Source organism: Halichoerus grypus, chromosome 1 (genome assembly GCF_964656455.1).
Source record: "Halichoerus grypus chromosome 1, mHalGry1.hap1.1, whole genome shotgun sequence".
NCBI lineage: Eukaryota > Metazoa > Chordata > Mammalia > Carnivora > Phocidae > Halichoerus > Halichoerus grypus.
In genome coordinates this window covers 74,189,550-74,209,620 of record NC_135712.1, presented here as the reverse complement: position 1 = coordinate 74,209,620, position 20,071 = coordinate 74,189,550, and the positions used below count along the sequence as shown (strand labels likewise).

Below are 20,071 nucleotides of genomic sequence, written 5' to 3'. Positions count from 1 at the left end.
TTGCCATCCTAAACTTCAGGGTATGATTCCATAGCCTTAGCCATTTGAACTCTCATATGGTATCTTGTAAATACCTCTATAATGTCTCTGGTTCATAAAATATGTATTCTTTCCATAAATATCTATTGAGCACTTAGTATATGCCACATGTTGTGCTTATGATGGGGAAATAGTGAGGTAGCCAATAGATGTGGTCCCTGGGGGATAAACCTTCATCTGTAATCCTTCCTGAGGTTCCTACTATTCTGTGGGCAACTTGAAGGCCCTGGAAACTGTTGTTATCCTTGTTGCCTAGAATATAACATCCTGGTCTCATAAGCTGCTGTTCAATATTTGCCAAATAAATAAATGAATCAGCAGTGGTTTCTCTTTAAGCTTGCTTATGCATAGCTTCTCTTGGTCGTATTTCCAGCATGCAAGAAAATTAAGCATGCAAGAAAAAACTGACAATGTTTATCACACATAGAATATATTTAAATATGGAATCTAAAGGGAAAGCCAGATAATTTACATGACACAGAGTTTGAGAGGACAAAAGCATAGGATGCATGGGGCTGGTGTGTGTGAATGGTGAAGCAGGTTTTAGAAGCAATGAAGAAGAAAGGAAGAGTTTGAGGAAATCTGTTATAATCAAGATATTAGATCTCTTATAAAATTATACTGGACATGAAAAAAGTACCTTGTAGAAGTGCTGTGTTCTTATCCAACTTAATTTCTACCTGACTGTTACCCACAAAAATAATTCCCGTGACAAAAAAAGGTAGCAATCAACCCAAAACATCAGAAAACACTTACTGTGACAACCAGTGAAGGTGCAAAGGAGAAGAAGAGGAAGAAAGGAAAAGAAAGAGAAAGGAGGGAGGGAAAAAAAAGTTCCTTATGAATTCTTCTTTACAACAGGTAAATCCAGTATCTTCTCAAGCAACTTGTAAGGATGGCCTCCTTACTGCTTGTAATAGTGAACAGGTATAAAAGAGCATAGTCATGTTTTCAAATTCTGAGTTGAACCTGCAGAATGGGCAATGGAAAGCATGCATTTTGTGACCCACTGAAAATCCAAGTTAAATTTATAGTGGAAGATACTGAGAGAGAATCGAGATATTTGGGTTTATAATCTGTGTACTCTCAATATCAGATTGTCTTGAAAATTATCATTCCCCACACATCAAAATGTTCTCAATAAAGATACTTCATTAGAATGTGAATAATATCATATCCTACAAAAATCTGAACCTAAAATTAAGTTGATACCATGTTATTTTTCCTTATAATCCAATAGTCTCCTGTAATAACATTTGTAATTATAGTATTTATGATAATATTTGTAAGTCACTCAATTGGTTTTACATTAGTCATGAAAATAATATCTATTTCTGGCCTTTATTTATCATTTACTAAGGTCAGTTCTTCCCCCTCCTCATTTTCAATAGGAAAATGATCTTATAGAACAGTCAACAAACTAAGAGATAGATAGTCTGGGCTCTTAACTCTTCCAACACAAAAGTGGTCATATAAATTATGGTACAATGGAGTATTCATTCAGGCAAATTAATTGCTGCCTCATCCTAATTCCACAGCATTACACAACACTTACCACATTGCTTTTTCATATTTATATGTTTGCCTGAATCTCCCAGCAAACCAAGAATTTTTCAAGAGGATGAAATACATTTTTTTCATCCAAGGTACATTGCACAGTAGAAGCCTAAACAATTGTGGTCATTGAACTTAACTCCCTAAAATAGCTTTCCTTCCAGAATTTAAGGGAAAGATATGATAGTCCCTACTTTAGCTATTAAGGAAACAAGACTAGGATGAAGACTGAACTTGGAGGACATAGCTCTCAGTCATGAGCCCTAGTTCTAACATTTAACGGCTTTGTGACTTTGGTGACTGGAAGTAATGTAACCTCACTGAGCCTTAGTGTCCACTCTGAATACTTCACTGACTTGATATGATGATGAGTTAAAGTAATATTTTTTAAATACTTGTTAAACTATAAAAGTAAAGTACAAAGTATCATTATTGATGTGGCTAGAGCTTTCACAATGGGGGTAGGGGGTAAGGGACACTTGGGTCATCATTATTTCATATTTTAACTTAAATTTCTTAAGATGTCATGGCAGAAAAAAAAGCAACGTACTTCATCTTATATATTTAAGATTCAGTGAGCAAAAATAATTATGCATTTAAAATGAAACAATGAAAACAATGTAAAAATCAACATACTTTAGGTTACAGTGATTTAGTGTTTTCAGTCTGATGTCTTACTTTATAAACAATTGGTCAAATAATCCAACTGCCTGATTTATTTTCTCCACTGAATTTACTGACTTATGGAATCGATGAGTGGTTTGGGGCTTAGAGACTTAAAATTGTTCTTTTAAGCATTGGCCGATAGCAAACATTATGAATTTTCAACATAGTGAAAATGAGCAACATGATGATCCCTTTCTTGGACAAAAGCTAGTAGAATCCTGCCACTGGCTTTTAAACCTGATATCATCATAAAACCTTTCCTGTGTTACTTCAGAGATGTTCAAAAACTTGCATAATTAACAAGTCAATTCAATGTGATTTCTTTTTTTTTCCTTAAGATGAAAAATGGGAGCATGTCACTATCGATAATGAAAGCAAATGCCCATCATTGCTCATCCTCTGCAACCAATTTGTCTTACACATCAGACTTGTCTTACGGTCCACATGAAGAACTCTGAACAGCACAGGTGTCAGTCCAGATCAAAGGGCAGAAACATCCTTCAAGAAATCTTTCATGTTTTCAAAGGTTTTAGATTTACATCTTCCACAAATCTTCCATCAAACACCAAAATTGACACTATGGCCTGTCAGGTTTATTCATTAATTTATCACATATATTCCAGACACTATGCTAGGCACTTGTAATACACTGATGTAAAAGACAGACTTGGTACCTGCAATCATAGTGGTGAAAGTCTATAAAATAGAAAAAAAATAACTCCACATGTGAACTCTGTGACCATCTTTACAGAGAAGGGCACTGAATCTCAAAGATGTGGTTTTCCCAAGGTCATGAAATCCTCCAAGAAAAGACTAGGATGTGAACCTAGGTTCTGGTGGCCGTAAGGCTATAAAATATTGTTGCTCTTGAGAAATAAAAGAGAATTTCTAGCAACTACAATCTAAGTAGTTGTAAAGAAAGTGAGAAAAAAAAAATGGAACTACAATAAATAGATTTGGAAGCCTTAAAAGGAATTTGTCAGGCAAGCAGAAATTCCCCACTCAGAAAGTACAAAACCTTTAGTTCCTCTTAGTTAAAATTACACACAGACAACAAAAGCTAACTTGCTTGAGATGGTTTAGATACGCACAACCAAAGCTTTGCACTTCATTATCGTTAATTACCAAAACAAGAAAGCACTTTTGAAAATTTACGCACACAATACTGATGAGCAATTATATTTAAATAGTGGGAAGTCAGTGAAAAAGCCACAAAGAAACATTCACGATTCCACTCAAGTTATACTGACACTGGCACTCAAATGTTATATTTACTGATCATGATTAATATATATATACATGTATACATATACATATACTATATAATATCTATGATATGATATAATATGTAAATATAAATTGTATTTCTGCTTCATTCCAAAAATATTAAGTGGATCTATAGAAATAAATGTGGTTAAAATATTTTTTTAGAAATGGAGGGGGGGAAAAAAGAATTTGAAAAATAATAGGATCAGTATTCTCTACCTTAAAATGTTTCAGCTCATTTCTCCCATTGTCCCTACGTACAAAATTTTTCCAAAGTACATTTCACCTATCATTTGATTACAATTGCTCAGTAACATTCATTGGTTCCCCATGTCCTAAAATATAAAGTGTAAACTTCCTTACGTGTTGTTTAGCACTCTAAAATATGGTCCTGTGATACCTCCACATAATTTCTTTGCTAGACCCATTGGTCAGTTAATTTGTCCCCAACATGGAAGGAGCTTTCTCCACTTGGTAATTTTGTGCCTCTTTATCTGAAATGCAGTTCTCCTGATCTTAGCTCACCTATTTTGTTCCTATTCTTCAAGGCTCAGTTTAAAGTCCACTTTCTCTGAGCACCATGGCTTTTGGGGATCTCTTCCATCTCTGAAATTTAGTGATTTTTTTCTAATCACTTGGCAGTACCAGTGCTACCTGGCATTATTAAGTTTAATTTACATAAAGGTTCAACCTCAACTTTGTCTATTATTCTAGGAGCAGCTAGAAAGCAGGATAGTATGAGAATCATCTTTGTAACTTAGTAACTAGAACACAATTCTCCCTCAATATATGTTGGTGTTAATGAAGACGAAGCATACATATGGCAGGCGTGTGTGAAACTCCAATCATTTTGCTGCAGCTGCCCAAAACTATGTCTTAAGGAGACATTTGAGGCTAGGCCACAATGACTGTTGTAAAACCTTAGTGATGTCTAAACAAAACAAAAGAATTTAGTGATGTCTGCTGTGGACCCAGGAGGGGCCATTTACTTGTCATCTCCAGCTTTTTTTTACAATACAATATCAAGGAACATTCCATAAAAGGACAGCAATGATTTGCAGTGTACTTTAAAATAATATCCTATTGTGTAACTCTGTCTCAAAGTTTTTCACTGCGTATTACAACCTTCTGGGAGTTTTGTTTGTTTGTTTATTTTTAAATTCTGATACCTTGGCCATACCCATACCAACTAAATAAAAATCTCCAAGATTGGATCTAGGCCTCAATATTTTTTTTAAATTCCTCATATGATTCCAATGTGCAGCATTGCTAAAAAAGCAATTTCATATTCAATGGGTCTGGGGGTAGTTCTTACCAGCTCCCAGATTTTGCTTATTGAACCTCACCAGTCCTCAGACTAGAGCTTGCTGTGGGCAGTGTCAGCATCTCCTGCAGCTTACAGGAAAGGCAGAATCTCAGGCCCCATCCAAGACCTACCGAATCACAATTTGCATTTTCACAAGATTCCCAAATGATCACTACGCATGTAAGGTTCAAGAAGCACTGTTCTAGAGCAGTGGTTCTCAAAGTGTGGTCTTATGAACTTGTTAGAAACACAAACATTCAGCCCTTCTTCCAGATTACTGGAATCAGAAATTCTGGGAGTAAGGGCCCAAAAACCAGTAGTTTAACAAACCCTCCAGGTGATTCTGATGCCCACTACAGTATAAGAAGCAATGTTCTAGAAGTCACTCTTCTTTTACTTGACTGTATTTCAGAATCATCTGTGTTATTTTAAAATACTCATGCCTTGGTTCCATCCTCAGAGATTCTGATTTTATTGACCCGGGCATCAGATTTTTTTAAAGTCACCCTGGTGATTCTAATGTCCAAAAATTCGGGAGGCATTGTTCCAGAGGACTTTGACATTGGTGGGAAGTAGACTATCTTCCCTTGCATCTTGATATGACTTTCCCTGCTGAGATCACCAGCAGATTCAAAGGACTGAGAAAAGACCATGTGTAACTGTATTCATTCCTACCCACTTTGAGGGAAATTCCAAGTGCAGTGGGGTTGAATCCTATGCAGATTCAACTTCTGTCAAATTCCCTTAAAGACAAGAAGGCTGGGTCTAGGGCCCAGCAGAGTGTCGAAACTGCATGTGAGGCACCAAGAACGCCTATTAACAATTCATGGCTCTGCTCAGTCCTATACCTTCCCGGAAATTACTCTTGTTCACACTTCCGGCAGCATAGATTTCTCCTCTTCAGACTTCCCAAAGCACTCTCTTCCATGAGGGTAAGTTTGATATTATATACTTTAAGTCCTTACATATAATTCCCATTTTACAGTTGAGAAACTAAGGTTTGAAAGTGCTAAGCAAATTGACCAAGTGTATACAGCTGGTAAATGGAGAAATGCATGTTAATTTCCATAACTGTCTGTCTCTGAAATTGTATGGGATATTCACAACACCACACTGCTTCCTCAAGGATCATAACTGGTCCCCGCTACATACTAAAGTAACAATAAAATTATGTATTCTAGCAATACCTAAGTAAGAGGAAGCAAAGAGAAGTTCTCTTTAAGATATTTTTAAAAATTCAATTAGAATACTATAGAGTGGGCTTAGTAATGCTGAACAGACATATTTTGACATGGGAGTGTGCTCCACATTCTGTCTCAGTGTCAGGAAAAGCAGATGTACTAAGTGCAACCTCACTAGATCTTGGCGGGATGCCTGCTCAGTACCACTCTATCTAGGCTACTGAATAATACATGGAAATATATACACACACACAAACACACACATCCTACACACCTCAAATTTCCCAAGTCAGATACACGAAACGGGCCACCAGATTAAGAATGTAAAAATTACTGTATAATGGTTTACTATTTCTAAAAAATACTTTAATTTACAATGTAAATATACCAAACATATTGAAGAAAAATCCTCTCAAAGTTCAGTGTTTATACCATCTTAAAGTAAACCACCATAATACTTTACAAGTAAATCATACTTCCTTCTTAATACTTTTAAAAAGTGTTGGGAGAAAATGTAGTTTTATGATTTAAGGGAATGTTTATTATGCACTGGGAAATATTAACCACGAAAGAGAAATCCAGTGTAGAGTGGGTAAAGGCATTAACTCTGGAACTAAATTTGCTGTGTACACATCCTGGGTCTACCATTTAATATCTGTGTGACCATGGGCTAATTATTTAAACTCCCTATGCCTCAGTTTACTCATCTTCAAAGTGGGCATGACTATAATACCTGTTTTATAGAATTGTTGTGATACTTAAATGAATAAAATTTCTAAAATTACTCAGTGAACATTAGCTATTATTATTTGATATACTGCAAACTCATATTTTTTCCAAATCCCTCAGGGAAAATATATAATTATTCTTTTATAGTTCATGGTAGTATGCCCTGGAAAATATCCATCCACATGAGAATAAAGGTATGATTAATCCCTTAATAAACTGGTGGCTATAAACCAGACACCTAATCAAACCAGAGACATATAAGAAATCCCACTGCCATTAATTACTATCTCTATTAAGTTTGAGAATGTAGGCAAACCTGCTTAATCTCTGAAGCAATAATTTGTATTGAGGAATGAACACAGAAGGGAGATATAATGGAACTGAATTTTCCTTACTCTCCTTTGACCAAATCAACTTCACATCTCAGAGCCTCAGAAGCAGGTAATTTCAGGGAGATTTTTAACAATCTCTAATTTATCACAACTCTAAAACTCTTTTCTACTACTTCAAGGAACCCACCCCCCTTTTTTTCTTACTTTTTAAGCACCTCAGTGTATGGTTTCTGTTCCCTGCAAAATAAGCTTAAATTTAGCTCCTGGTCCTGGTTGAATAATAAAAGCAATGGCTCCCTCTCTCATAGGTAAATGTACCATTTACATACTTTCAGAAAATGATGCCTCTGTAATTATCACCATGAATATATATTCACATAACGCTTTGAAGACATACTTAAAACTGTGCAAGAGTGTCTTCTTTTACTATTATCGCTATACAGTTCACTTTTCCAGACTAAGCCTACTCAATTTTCTTCCTATTTTCGTAATGGAAAATGACTTCCTTATCCATCCTTTGAAGTCTCTTAAATTGTCTGTCATTCTCAAAACAAAATGCAAACGTGATCCAATTTGCATTAATCCTTCAAGCTGGGTGTTGTTCAACAAAGTCATATTCATTTTTGATGGAGTTATTCTGAGAATTCACTTGCATTCATTTATTCAACGAATACTGACAACCTAATATGTGCCAGACATGACTCTGGGTGCTGGAGAAACAGCAGTGCAAACTGCAGACAAAGCTCCCTGCCCCTGTGGAGCTTTTATTCTAATTAGGCCTTCCAATTTAAATGGTAGTGTGATTATACTATTATTACTACAAATTAACCTACCCATATCCATTATTAAGGCATTACCTATTATTAAGACCTTATTACATGCCAATACCGAGATAAATCAGACATAGTCAATGACTTCAAGAAACTTGTAACCTAAAGGAAGTAAACAAGTCACACACATAATAAATTTATACAGATGAAACTGCATATATTTCTTAAGAGAGGTACAATGTATGCCTAGGAAAAAGCAGGACTTCCAGTTAAAGAAATCAGAAAAAGTTTTCAAAGACAAAAGGCTGTTGATCTTGTTTTTAGAGGAGGATACAATTAATGAAAAAAATAACATAAGCAAGTATGAATGAGGAAATTCTGTTGCGTATATAAATGGGGAATGTCTTAGTGGAGGAGGGACATAATAAAATAAATAAGTTTATAAGACAGTGGCAAGTGTTCTGGAGGAAGAACAAAATCAAGTTGCCAAGGGAGAGTGAAGTGTTGAAGACAAGGATTGAAATGTATAGACTAACCACAAAAGGCCTCCATGGGAAAAGGCGTCTCTTTTGAATAAAGGAATGAAGAAGATGAGAAAGGGGACTATTTAGATATTTGGAGGAAGAACATGCTAGGAAGACATGGAATGCTGGTACCAAGGGCTTCTGGAAAGACCATGGTGGTTGTGTTTGAGGAACAACAGGATGACTAGTCGAAATAAAGGAGGGCAAACAGTCAAGAGATAATGGGCAGGATTATGTGGAACCGTATCGGTCATAAAGTGAACTTGGCTTTTACCCTTAACGATGTATGATGAAAGAGACTGAACAGAGAACTGACCTATCTGACCCATGTTGTAACTGGGTCTGGCTACTCTGTGGATAATAGATTGAAGAGGGAAAGCTTTAACTGACAAGATCAGTCAGGAGGCTATTGCAAAGGTCCAAAGATGAGAGCAGCTTGGTCTACGTAGTGGCAATAGGGGTATTAAAAGTGGTCAGATTCTGTTATATTTTGAAGGCAGAGTGAATTTACTACAGTTTTCAAATTCATTGCAAAAATTATTGTACTACCCACTCTTACAATTTTGCCCTTTTTAATGATGTGTTTAAAGGAAAAATTTCAAGGGTTTCAAAGGTAAAACCAAAATTCATTACCAATCTGTAGGCTTTCAAAGTTTCAGATCTTTCAGGGATATTGGAGATAATCTTTTCCAAACACCTCATTTTACAGAGTAGAAAACCAAAGAACAGAAAGCTTAAACAAGAACATGCAGCTAAATGGGGACAGGACCTGGACTGGAAACCAGGTTATCTGACTCACAGCCCAAGTCACTTTGACTTACAATTAGTGATATTTAAGTGGCTTATACTCTCCATTTGAAGGTGTATTCAGTCATTTTGATTTTACAACACTGAGTAAGAGGTACGCCAAACTCAAACCTCTTCAGGGCCGAGGCAGGCAGGAGGAAAATGTGCGGGAAAGCAGATACATCCACTGTTTGAATACATTCATTTTTTTTCACCGTGAGGTGTGCCAGCTAAATGAAACATATCTGCCATAGCCCTCCAGTTTGGGATCTTGGAAACTGTCCATTGCTGTGCTCCACAGAAGGGCAAATAAGGACATTGCACTCTCAGAGGGGAAATACAAATGTAGATAAGGAATTGCAGTTTAATGTGACTTGTGCAGCTGTAAATGTACACACAAGGTTCAGACAGAGTTGGGTGAAGTGAGTTAGTGGGGGGTGTTGGGAAAGAGTGGCAGTTGTCGGGGAAAGCCAGAGAAGGCTTCGCACAAAGAAGAAAAAAGTTGAGAAGGGTTCTAAAGGGTAAGGGTGGCTTATCAGCAAAGCCAGTGAATAAGATTGGGTAAGTCATTCCACGTAAATGTAATTAGCATGTGCAAAATGTCCAAGATATAGGCTCACCTGTATCATTTGTGTAATTCCCCCAAACCTATGTTTGATTATACATCTGTCTAGAATTGCGCTCTTGACTCTCTCTGGGTCTAAATCAAATACAACATTCATTCCATTGTTGTGTGTCTTCTTTATCCATTCATCTATTGTATGTTAAATACACTGGAATTAAAATAAAATTTTTTTAAAATGTGGCTATTAGAAAACTTAAAAAAACTTCAAAAATAACTGATTTCACACATGTTTGAGACACTACAAAGTCTGAATTTCATCATGCTTTGCAGGATGCCTACAAATCCATGCTTTCCCTATTACATTAGGAATCAGGTACCAGTAGAAGTATGTGTGGCAGTCCCAAGACAGAGATTGCCTTAATCAGCAAAAGTGAACATTCCAAATCCTGGGGCAGAGGACAGTTACCAGTCATACCTACTGCAGTGCATCAGAATCATCCAGAGAGCTTGTCGAAACAGAGATTGCTGAGCCACAGCCCAGAATTCTAATAATTCAGTATGTCTAGCGTGAGGCTCAAAAATGTTCCCAGATGATGCTGATGCCGGAAATGGTCTGGGGACTACACACTGTATGAACCCTGACTTAGAGTACTCTTCAATATCCCCCAGCTCAGCACTTTCACACTCTTTCGCGTAACATCAGCTGCCGCCATTAAGGATTCTACTTGTTGAAATGGCTTCTGTCTATGAGCTCCTTGTAAACAAGTACTCTTTCATCCATGTGGATGAAGGTAATAGTAATAGTAATAGCAACAACTAACAATATTTATTGGGAGTTACTGTGTTTTAGGCACAATTTTAAGTACTTTTCATGAATCAACCCATTTCATCTGCACAACAACCCTATGATGTAAATTCTGTTATCATTCCCACTGAACAGATGAGGGGATTAAGCTGTGAAGAGGTTAAATAACTAAGCTAAAGGTACAGAATTTTAGGTCAGATAGCCTGGATTCAAATTCTGGTTCTATCATTTACGTGCATGACTCTCCAGATCCTTATACACACCTTGAGGATATCACATAGGGATTTGTAAATTGAAGATTTCCTGCTGGTGATATAGCTTTCAGAACAAATGGTATTGTTCTGAAATGGGAAATGGAAGACGCCAGTCAGTTTTTCTGAGCATACATTCCCTTCCACATGAGAACGGAAAGGCTTCTAAAATCTGAGAGATTCTCTGTCCCTCTCATTTTGTACAATCAGATATCATTTAAATCTGAGAAATTTTATGTGATTTGCTTAAAGTCAATGCACTGGTTACCTCACAGAGCCAAGAATAGATTAAAGAAAATCTCAGCCCTCAGCTCTTTCTAGGAATACACTTGGTTAAGTAGCTCCTGTAAGATTCTTAACCACTATGCATACAGCCTATAAATATGCTATAAATATGCCCATAAACAGTCACAGAGCAACCGGGGAGAAGGATAATTTCATATGGTTCATGTTTTCCTTTACTGACTAGAGGGACACATGAGAACAGAAGTCTTAGGATCGAAAAGAAATACAAGACTAGTAAGAAGGAAAGAGGTCAAGGTTACAAAAAGTTTAGAAAGTTATTCCCTTGTGATTTTATGTGAGTGGGTAAACTATTCAAGGAAATAATTGGTTCTTGTTCATGCTTTCCACAAATATTATCTGGAAGCATACTCTTTAAAATTAAAGCATAGTCAACAAAAACAAATCTCTAACAAATGTTCATTACTCTTCTTCTAGCGATTAAAATCAAAAGGCATTTTTTCTTTATTAAAAATATCAAATGAAGTAACTGCATTCATAAGCTAAGGATAAATATTAATTTTGACATTGAAAAAATATGCCACTCTAAGAATAACAACATTACCACGCTATTGCTTAAGATTATGTAAGTAATCTTGCTTAAAGAAAATCAGCAGGATAACACACACATTTCTTTTTCTTTTCATCCAACTTATAGGTGTGATTTCGCACATACAAATTGATGACATATTCTTAAAGGATAGATGATAGTAGAAGAAAATATTATCCCTATAATTGGATATGGCATAGCCCTTACTTTCCCATGAAAACGATAATGTGTACGCTCTAGTAGGTGTAAGAGATAAACTCCTTGTCCAGAAAGGTCCCTGGTTAGGGAGAAAAACCTCCTTATAATTCTCCACAGCATCCCTTATGTCCTTGATAATTCTTCCCAGCTAACCATGTGGATCATGTTTCTGTTGATAGTTTAGCAATACAGAACTTCTGTTGGCTTTGGCTGTGTCTATATCCTTGTGGCTGGTGGTGGTATCAAAACATCATATGTTTGGTATTGTATAGAAAACATAACTGGATGACTACATTTTTAAGTTTCCAATTGGATTTCTGAAACTCAGAAACCGACCATTTTGAAATGTTTCTTTATGCTGAACTCATGAGAAATTTAGTTTATTCATAAAATCTGAATAAACTGTGTTTGATTTGTAATCAATAGTCAAGAACATAAAATATTAGAGGTCTAGAATCAAAAGATCTCAAGAAACAGATTCCATATTAATTAAATATTAAGCATAAAAGTCAAACAATAATTTATTAAGACAAAGCTCAGGAGATTGTTTAAAAAATCATCTTGGAATGAATAAAGGCTTTTTAAACAGGAAAGAAAAGCTGAGGGTATAAAAGCATATTTATAATAAAATAAAATAAAATAAATAAGCACGGCCAAGTAAATTCAGAGACAAACAACAAAATGAGTAAAAACGTACAACTCATATAACAAAGAGCTGATTTTTTTCAAAGAGCTGATTTTTTTAAAATATAAATAGATTTCCTACAAATGTAGGTTTATATCCTACAGATATAAACAGATATTTTATAGAAAAAGAAGTGAAGATGGTTCTTAAAATATATGAATAAGTGCTCAACCTAACTCATAATAAGACAAATAATGTTTATGTTTTTAGGTAACAAAGAACCAGAAGTTTGATAACACATTGTGCTGACCTAGAATATAAGGAAATAGACATCCTCAATGTAAATTTGTATGATGGAGAACAAATATAGATCTTTCAAAATTAAAAAAGCATATACCCTTGACCCAGGAATTCCACTTCTAAGTATCCATCCCGTAAGTACACTTGTACACATGCAAAATTACTTACGTACCAGGATATTTTTTTATAGTGTTGTTTGCATTAGCAAAATATAAGAACTGAAATGGCCTTCAACAGAGAATTAGGTTAAATAAATTATTCCACATAAATACATACTAATATGGAAAAATCTCATAGATATAACAATTTAAGTTTAAAAAGATACTGAATAATGTTAGATGATGGAGAGAGAAATTATATCAATATAAACATAGAGCATTGTATATGTTGACAAATGCATAGACTACATTCCAGAAGAATACCAAGAAATGTGGCCAGAGGCAGAGAGAAGAAGAACAGAAAACTGTTTTTGACTATGTCAGTGTCTCCCAGGGAAAGAAACACACCCATGGTTGAACAAAGTTGGGTTTAATGACTTAAGGCAAGGAGGAAAAATGCACTCCATGGTCGAGCTGGGATGTCTTAGTAAGAGGGTGTAAGAAATAACTTACAGGATTTGGTCTTGGGTTAGGCAATTTTAGGGAGGGCTCAAAGAAATGCAGATTTACTCCCAATTGGATGCTCTAAGGAAGTGAGTGTCATTGTATGATCGGGTAAGTTAATAAATATTATCTATAAGGGGGCACCTGGGTGGCTCAGTCGTTAAGCGTCTGCCTTCAGCTCAGGTCATGATCCCAGGGTCCTGGGATCGAGTCCCACATCGGGCTCCCTGCTCCGCGGGAAGCCTGCTTCTCCCTCTCCCACTCCCCTTGCTTGTGTTCCTGCTCTCACTATGTCTCTCTCTGTCAAATAAATAAATAAAATCTTTAAAAATATATATAGATATTATCTATAAGACAAGAAGAGCAGAGCAAGTTAAAGCTGTGTTTGGTGAATTAGTAAGCAGCCACTGATATAAGCCAGGATAGAGAAATATTTGATCATTTTGTAGTTTGGACAACATTCTTCTTTTTGCCTGTGTTCAGAAATGATTACAGAGTGGTTGTGTTTTTGTCTTGATCCAGCACAATCACAGTGGCCTTTTCTGATTGGGTGTTCTGTGAAATTGTCTATATTCAAAAGAAGTACCCCAAGGCCTGCTGGACTACCAAGTCAGCTCCTGCCTGGCAGGGACTGTTTTGCTCTTTCTCAACAGCATACCCTTTTGCACCTTTATGGTTTTATACTGTATACTTATCTTACTTATTCAAAATAATTTTTAAAAGAATCTCAGGACTGGGATTCCTGGGGGAGATGGCAGAGTAGAAGGACCCTAGGCTCACCTCATCCCATGGATACAACTAGTTAACACATAAGTGTAAATAACTCAGAAAACAACCCAAAGACTGGCAGAATAAACTCCACAACTAAATGTGCCTCTGGAGATGAATTGATAAAGAAGATGAGGAATATACATACAATGGGATATTATTCAGCCATAAAAAAGAATGAAATCTTGCCATTTTCAAAAACATGGTTGGAGCTAGAAAGTATAATGTTAGAAAATAAGTCAGAGAAAGACAAATACCATGTGATTTCACTCATATGTGGAATTTAAGAAACAAAACAAATGAACAAAGGGAAACACAGAGAGAGAGAGAAACCAAGAAGCTGACACTTAACTACAGAGAACAAACTGATGGTTACTAGAGGGGAGGTGGGTGGGAGAGAGGTGGCATAGGTGGTGGGGATTAAAGAGTGCACTTATTACAATGAGCACTGAGTAATGTATAGAATTGTCGAATCACTGTATCGTATACCTGAAACTAATATAACGCTGGATGTTAATTATACTGGAATTAAAATTAAAAACCTTAATAAAATTTAAAAAATAAATCTCAGTACTGAAGGAGACCTTAAAAGCCACTGAGCCCTGAAACTACCCCAGTCACCACCACCTTCCTCCCCCTTCCCACACCAACGGGGTTCTCTTGTGAAACCCCCTACAAGTGCCAGTACAGCATCTGACTGAATATCTCCAGTTTCACCATTGTACTAATTTATCAGGCAGCTCATTCCATCCTCAAATCACTGTTCATATATTTTGTTCAGAGGGAAAGAGAACAATACATTTGGTTATAATATCTTAATTGTTTCCACCCCAGCATGTTTGACCTCTTCAAATGCATCTTCTCCTATGGCAACTAGTAAAGCAGAATAATTACCTTTCTAATTTTATGTAAAATATTCCTATTAATACTTTCCAAACTGCAATTGTCTTTTTTGTGCCAGTGTTCCAACACAGTTTTGTATCTTTTGTTATCATTACATTTGCAGAGATTCTTATCTGTTGCTGCTGACAAACCCATTTGTTTTTGTACTCAATTACATGTAATTAGTCTTTTCTTCATGAACAAAAGAACAGGTGTCTTTATCAATTCAATGCAAGATACCATGATAAGGTTGGTTGGACCTAATGATGTCTAGTGAACTGAACAGCACAATTCTGACAGATGCTCATAGTAACAAGATTTTTTTTTTTCAAACAATCAAATGCATTTACTCCTGCCCACACAAAGTAGAGAAAGAAAAGTCATTTTCACATCTTAGAGGCTTATAATTTTCTATTTAAAAATTGAGTAGAATTTAAATCCTCCTCTGATATTTTTACCCTTCATCCCCACTAGGAAAAAGTATAAATAAAAATTATTTGCTTTCATTGGAAATTTTTTCAGTGAAAATACGTGGAGGGGACTGGGGAATCAGAAGAAAGTATGTTAATTGAAAAACTGGCAAAATCTGAATTAAATCTATAGCTCAGTTAATAGTATTGTACTAGTGTCAATTTCTTGTTTTTTTCTTTTTTTAAAAAAGATTTTATTTATTTATTTGACAGAGAGACAACGAGAGAGGGAACACAAGCAGGGCGGAGTGGGAGAGGGAGAAGCAGGCTTCCCGCTGAGCAGGGAGCCTGATGCGGGGCTCGATCCCAGGACCCTGGGACCATGACCTGAGCCGAAGGCAGACACTAGCGACTGAGCCACCCAGGCATCCCAGTTTCTTGGTTTTGATAATTTTACTGTTGTTACGTAAAATGATACCATTAGGGGAAACTGGATGAAAAGTATACAGGAATATCCTATATTACTTTGTAATTTTTCTGAAGTCTAAAATTATTTCAAAAGAAAAAGTTAAAATAATATTTGGGTGGGTGGAGTATTTAGCCAATGACTCAGAAACTTTTGTATATATACACAAGGGGACATTCATTCATTCATTCCATTTTTGTTGAGTACTTACAACGTATTAGAGATCATTCTAAAGATACATCAAAGAGCAAAACAAAATCTCTTCCCTCATGGAACTTACGTTCTCCTGGGAGGAAAAGGAAGATAAAAAATAAACAAACAGCAACTGTGGTGTGTGTGTGTGTGTGTGTGTGTGTGTGTGTGTGTGTGTGTATGGTGGTTATAAGAGCTATGAATACAAAAATGGGGGCTATCAGAATAAAGAGGGCCAAGGTAAGGAATGTCATTTTATAAAGGATGGTTAGGGAAGGTCTTTTCAACATCTGTAAGAAATATAGTTGTGCTGCCTTAAAATAGAAATGACAATTATCCACCAAAAAGAGAATGGATAAATGTATTTGGGTATATTCATACAAAGAGATACTTTACAAAAATGAAAGTGAACGATAGAAAGCAAATATATCACCATATATGCAGCTCACAACCATAATATTAGGGAGGAAAAGTACACAGAAGTTATGAACAGTATATGCTCTCACTTATTAAAAGTTTAAAAACACGCAAAACAATATTACAAATGGTTTAAGTATACATATATGAAAAAATATATTTTTAAAACTGCATGGAAATAAACAACGCTAAATTCAGGTTTGCTGTACTGGTACTGAAGGAAAGCAGGACTCCACCAGGGAAAGCACACAGTGGGTTCAAATGTATTGATATTTTTTAACTAAATTTTATGCCAGGGACTGGGTATCCAGATAGATTTATTCTAGTCTTATTATTTTGTATATCTAAACTATTTTTAAAACCAATATATCAAAAAGTGTGTGCAGTTGCTTATCTTAAGAAAAAATAAGATATTTTAAATGTATGAATTCAGTTTCTAAAAGTATTTGACAAAATGTGTCACCCTCAATATGTGTGTTATGCATAATGCCATTATGCATACATATATAGGCATATATATTTGTACATATACATGTGTATAAATGTATGTGTGTGTGTGTGTGTGTGTATGGATTTACATCAGACATTGATTGACCCAGCATCTGCAGAGAGAGCACTTCTCAATTATTTTTCTATGAAATGGTGAAGGAAGGATTTTTGTCAGTTGAACCCACACTTTTGCCCCTGCCCTTCCACCACAAACCCATGATAAAGGTCATACATCTGCAGGACAGCTGTCCAGGTTATGGCTTCATCGTGTGGAACCATGTATAGCTATTCAACTTAATTGGGGACTGAATCTATCCTCCTCAATTGATAATTTTTCAATTTCTTAAAAAGTTGGATGGATGGTGCTGACAGGAGACATTCATGTTATTTTCTCCAGCCACCTCATTTTATAGAAAAAGAAACAGATCAAGGGAGAACTCCGGACAGCATAGGTGACACAACTAAGCAATCTCTCTGATTCTTTCCATCAATACCTGTAGCATCACTAAATCTGCATGCAAGTACAGATGCAACAGATGAAAATCTTACATGGAGAGAAAGGTATGCCCAGTCTTCTGTGAAAACAGGAATCATTTAAAGAATGCATTCCAATAAATAAATCAATAAATCAATAACATAAAGAATGCATTCCTACAAACAAACACAAACCAACAATGCAAACCACAATAGGCTAACCAACTATGCAGGGAACTGGGATGCAATTTTTTATAATAAGATATTTTCTGTATTGGAATTCATATTTTATAATGTATAATATTAAGTGAACAAAGAATGATTTAGAAGGGGTTGATAAGAACATTTTCACACTTTCAGAATTGCAGATCTTCCCTCAAATCTTTAATTTTAATTTAAAAGTTATTTCACCATAAAATACAAGGCTTCTTAGACTATCTTATGCAGTTTGGTAGACTGTCACACTGACCACAAAATCATATCCATCAGAAGACAACTCAATGGGATATATACTTGATGAGTATTTACTATGTGCTCAACACTAAAGATCTAGCAGTGAATACAGACAAACTTTAGGAAACAATATGGCACCCTGCATAATTTTAAGATAATGTGAATTTCCCCCTGAGTATCTGTATATGATTGTGCAGGAACGAAAAGATATGATGTGAGTGATCGATCACTCTTGGCTCTGAGGCTTATATTCAAAATTCTTCTGAAATGCAAATATACTTTGTCATACCTTGATGATTTTGCTTAGTTATTAAACATGTCAACTCTATACTTAAGTTAGTTAAAAACTAATTCCAGGGATATTATTAACAAACTTTGAATATCTGGCATTTTATTTAAAAAACTTACAAGCAAAATTTCAGGTCTACTGGTTTTTATTATCCTGTTATTACCAAAACATCACCATACCATTTTTCTTTTTAAATCAATATAAAAGAAAAAATATATTTTCCTTTTAAAATCAATAATTTTGTCCTCAATCAAAATGAAATCATATGTAATAGACATATGTATGTATTCAATGTTTACCTGAAGAAGTAATTTTGGTCTGCCAGAAATGATGTTCCAAGAATTATTATAACATGTTTACTATTTGGTTCTAGGATTAAAACACCATCTTGTGCTGGAAGGTCTGCCTTGTTCCTACAAATACTTATCACCATACTGACTACAAACCCTGGAGTGGGAGGATATTCTTATCCATTGACTATCTGGAACTCCTTCAAGCCTCCTACCTTCTCATTTAGTATGTAACCTCCCAACTGTCTCTTTACTATGGGGAATCATAGCAAAAAGGATAAAAGACAAGACACCAGCTTATTAGCAATTAAACAGTTCAAAAGGCAGCCTGGCCACACCTTAAGTCCAAGATACATTGGGCCATACATTTGATCATAATGGGATTTCAAGAAGCTAATGATCCTTACTGTAGTCACTATTTTCGTCCTTGGTCCCGTCAATGGTACCATCTGGGTGCATCTGCAGGAAATATCCCTGCTGGCTGAATAACCTTGTCACAATTCCTTTCAGCTGGGGTTCTGCAAAACAAAATGAAATGATTATTCAAATTCTTATTTTGTTTATAAAAATACGCACTTGCAAATTGTCCAAAAATTCTCTAAGTAAACTCACAAATGCCAAAGTCTTAAATATTGAAATAAACATTTGGAAAGGGGGCATTTCAGTAACATATCTTTACTCTTCTTTTTCCTTCTAGAGGCAGAGCCATAATACTATACAGCAGTAAACCAAAGATAAGTAGACAAAAACTAATTATGATTAGGAAAATACAGAAGAATACTAAAAACGTGAATTATTTCTCTCCCTCATGCATCTAGTGTCTGACTGCAAGATGCCACCGAGCTTATGGTTCCATTCCAGAATCACTATTTAGACCAAACTGCCACTATAATTCCTAAGCTTCCAACAGTCAATATTAGGCCCTGGAAGACTTCTATTTGGGCTCAATGTCAACTATCCATCAGAAACTTCTGGGTTTTGAAATGCTGGTCAAGTTCAGCCAGAAAGAATGGCTTGTATGAGAACCACAGGAAAAAAGCAAAACCCCCATGGTCATGAGATGTATGTGAAAACAGATTTCACCTTCAATAAATACCTCACCAAAGAGGAGCCCCAACACTTCAAAAGTCATTTTTCCAGTACAAAAACAAACAAACAAATAAATCCATGCATATTTCTCTAAGTATTTCATACCAGGAGTGGTCCTCAGCTTTTGAAAACTCCCTACACATTAATACTATCAAGCTGAACTTTGTATACCACATTTGGATTTCTATATATCAGCTAACATAAATATTTAAAGCTTTCTCATTGTGGTGCTGGCTGCCAACAATTCATTTTCTACAACATCACTACCATCTCTGTCTCTACTTCAGTACTGGGCAAAACTTAGACTAGTCTAATGCATCCCTGAGGTAACAACATACTATCCTCAAAAGGACGGTCACCAAATTTCAACTGATAGTCAATTTCATTCCTTCCCCCATTTATTCAACCAATATTTACTCCGAATCTCTTTTTTGTCAAGCAATATGCTAGGTATAGTGTGTTAAACAAAACATATTTATTGATGTTTAATTCCAAATAAGAATTCTAGTTAAGGATTCAGT

General features: G+C 35.7%; 1 protein-coding gene across 2 annotated transcripts in view; it reads right to left on the bottom strand.

Annotated features, from left to right (window-relative positions):
• The window catches only part of FGF12 (fibroblast growth factor 12), a 375,338-nt gene that overhangs the window by 195,000 nt on the left and 160,267 nt on the right, over positions 1 to 20,071 (bottom strand). For both annotated transcript variants that reach the window (XM_036109237.2, XM_036109236.2), the window contains exon 2: positions 18,869 to 18,979. In XM_036109237.2, coding sequence (XP_035965130.1) covers positions 18,869 to 18,979 — 111 coding nt within the window. The remainder of the gene's footprint in view (positions 1 to 18,868; positions 18,980 to 20,071) is intronic.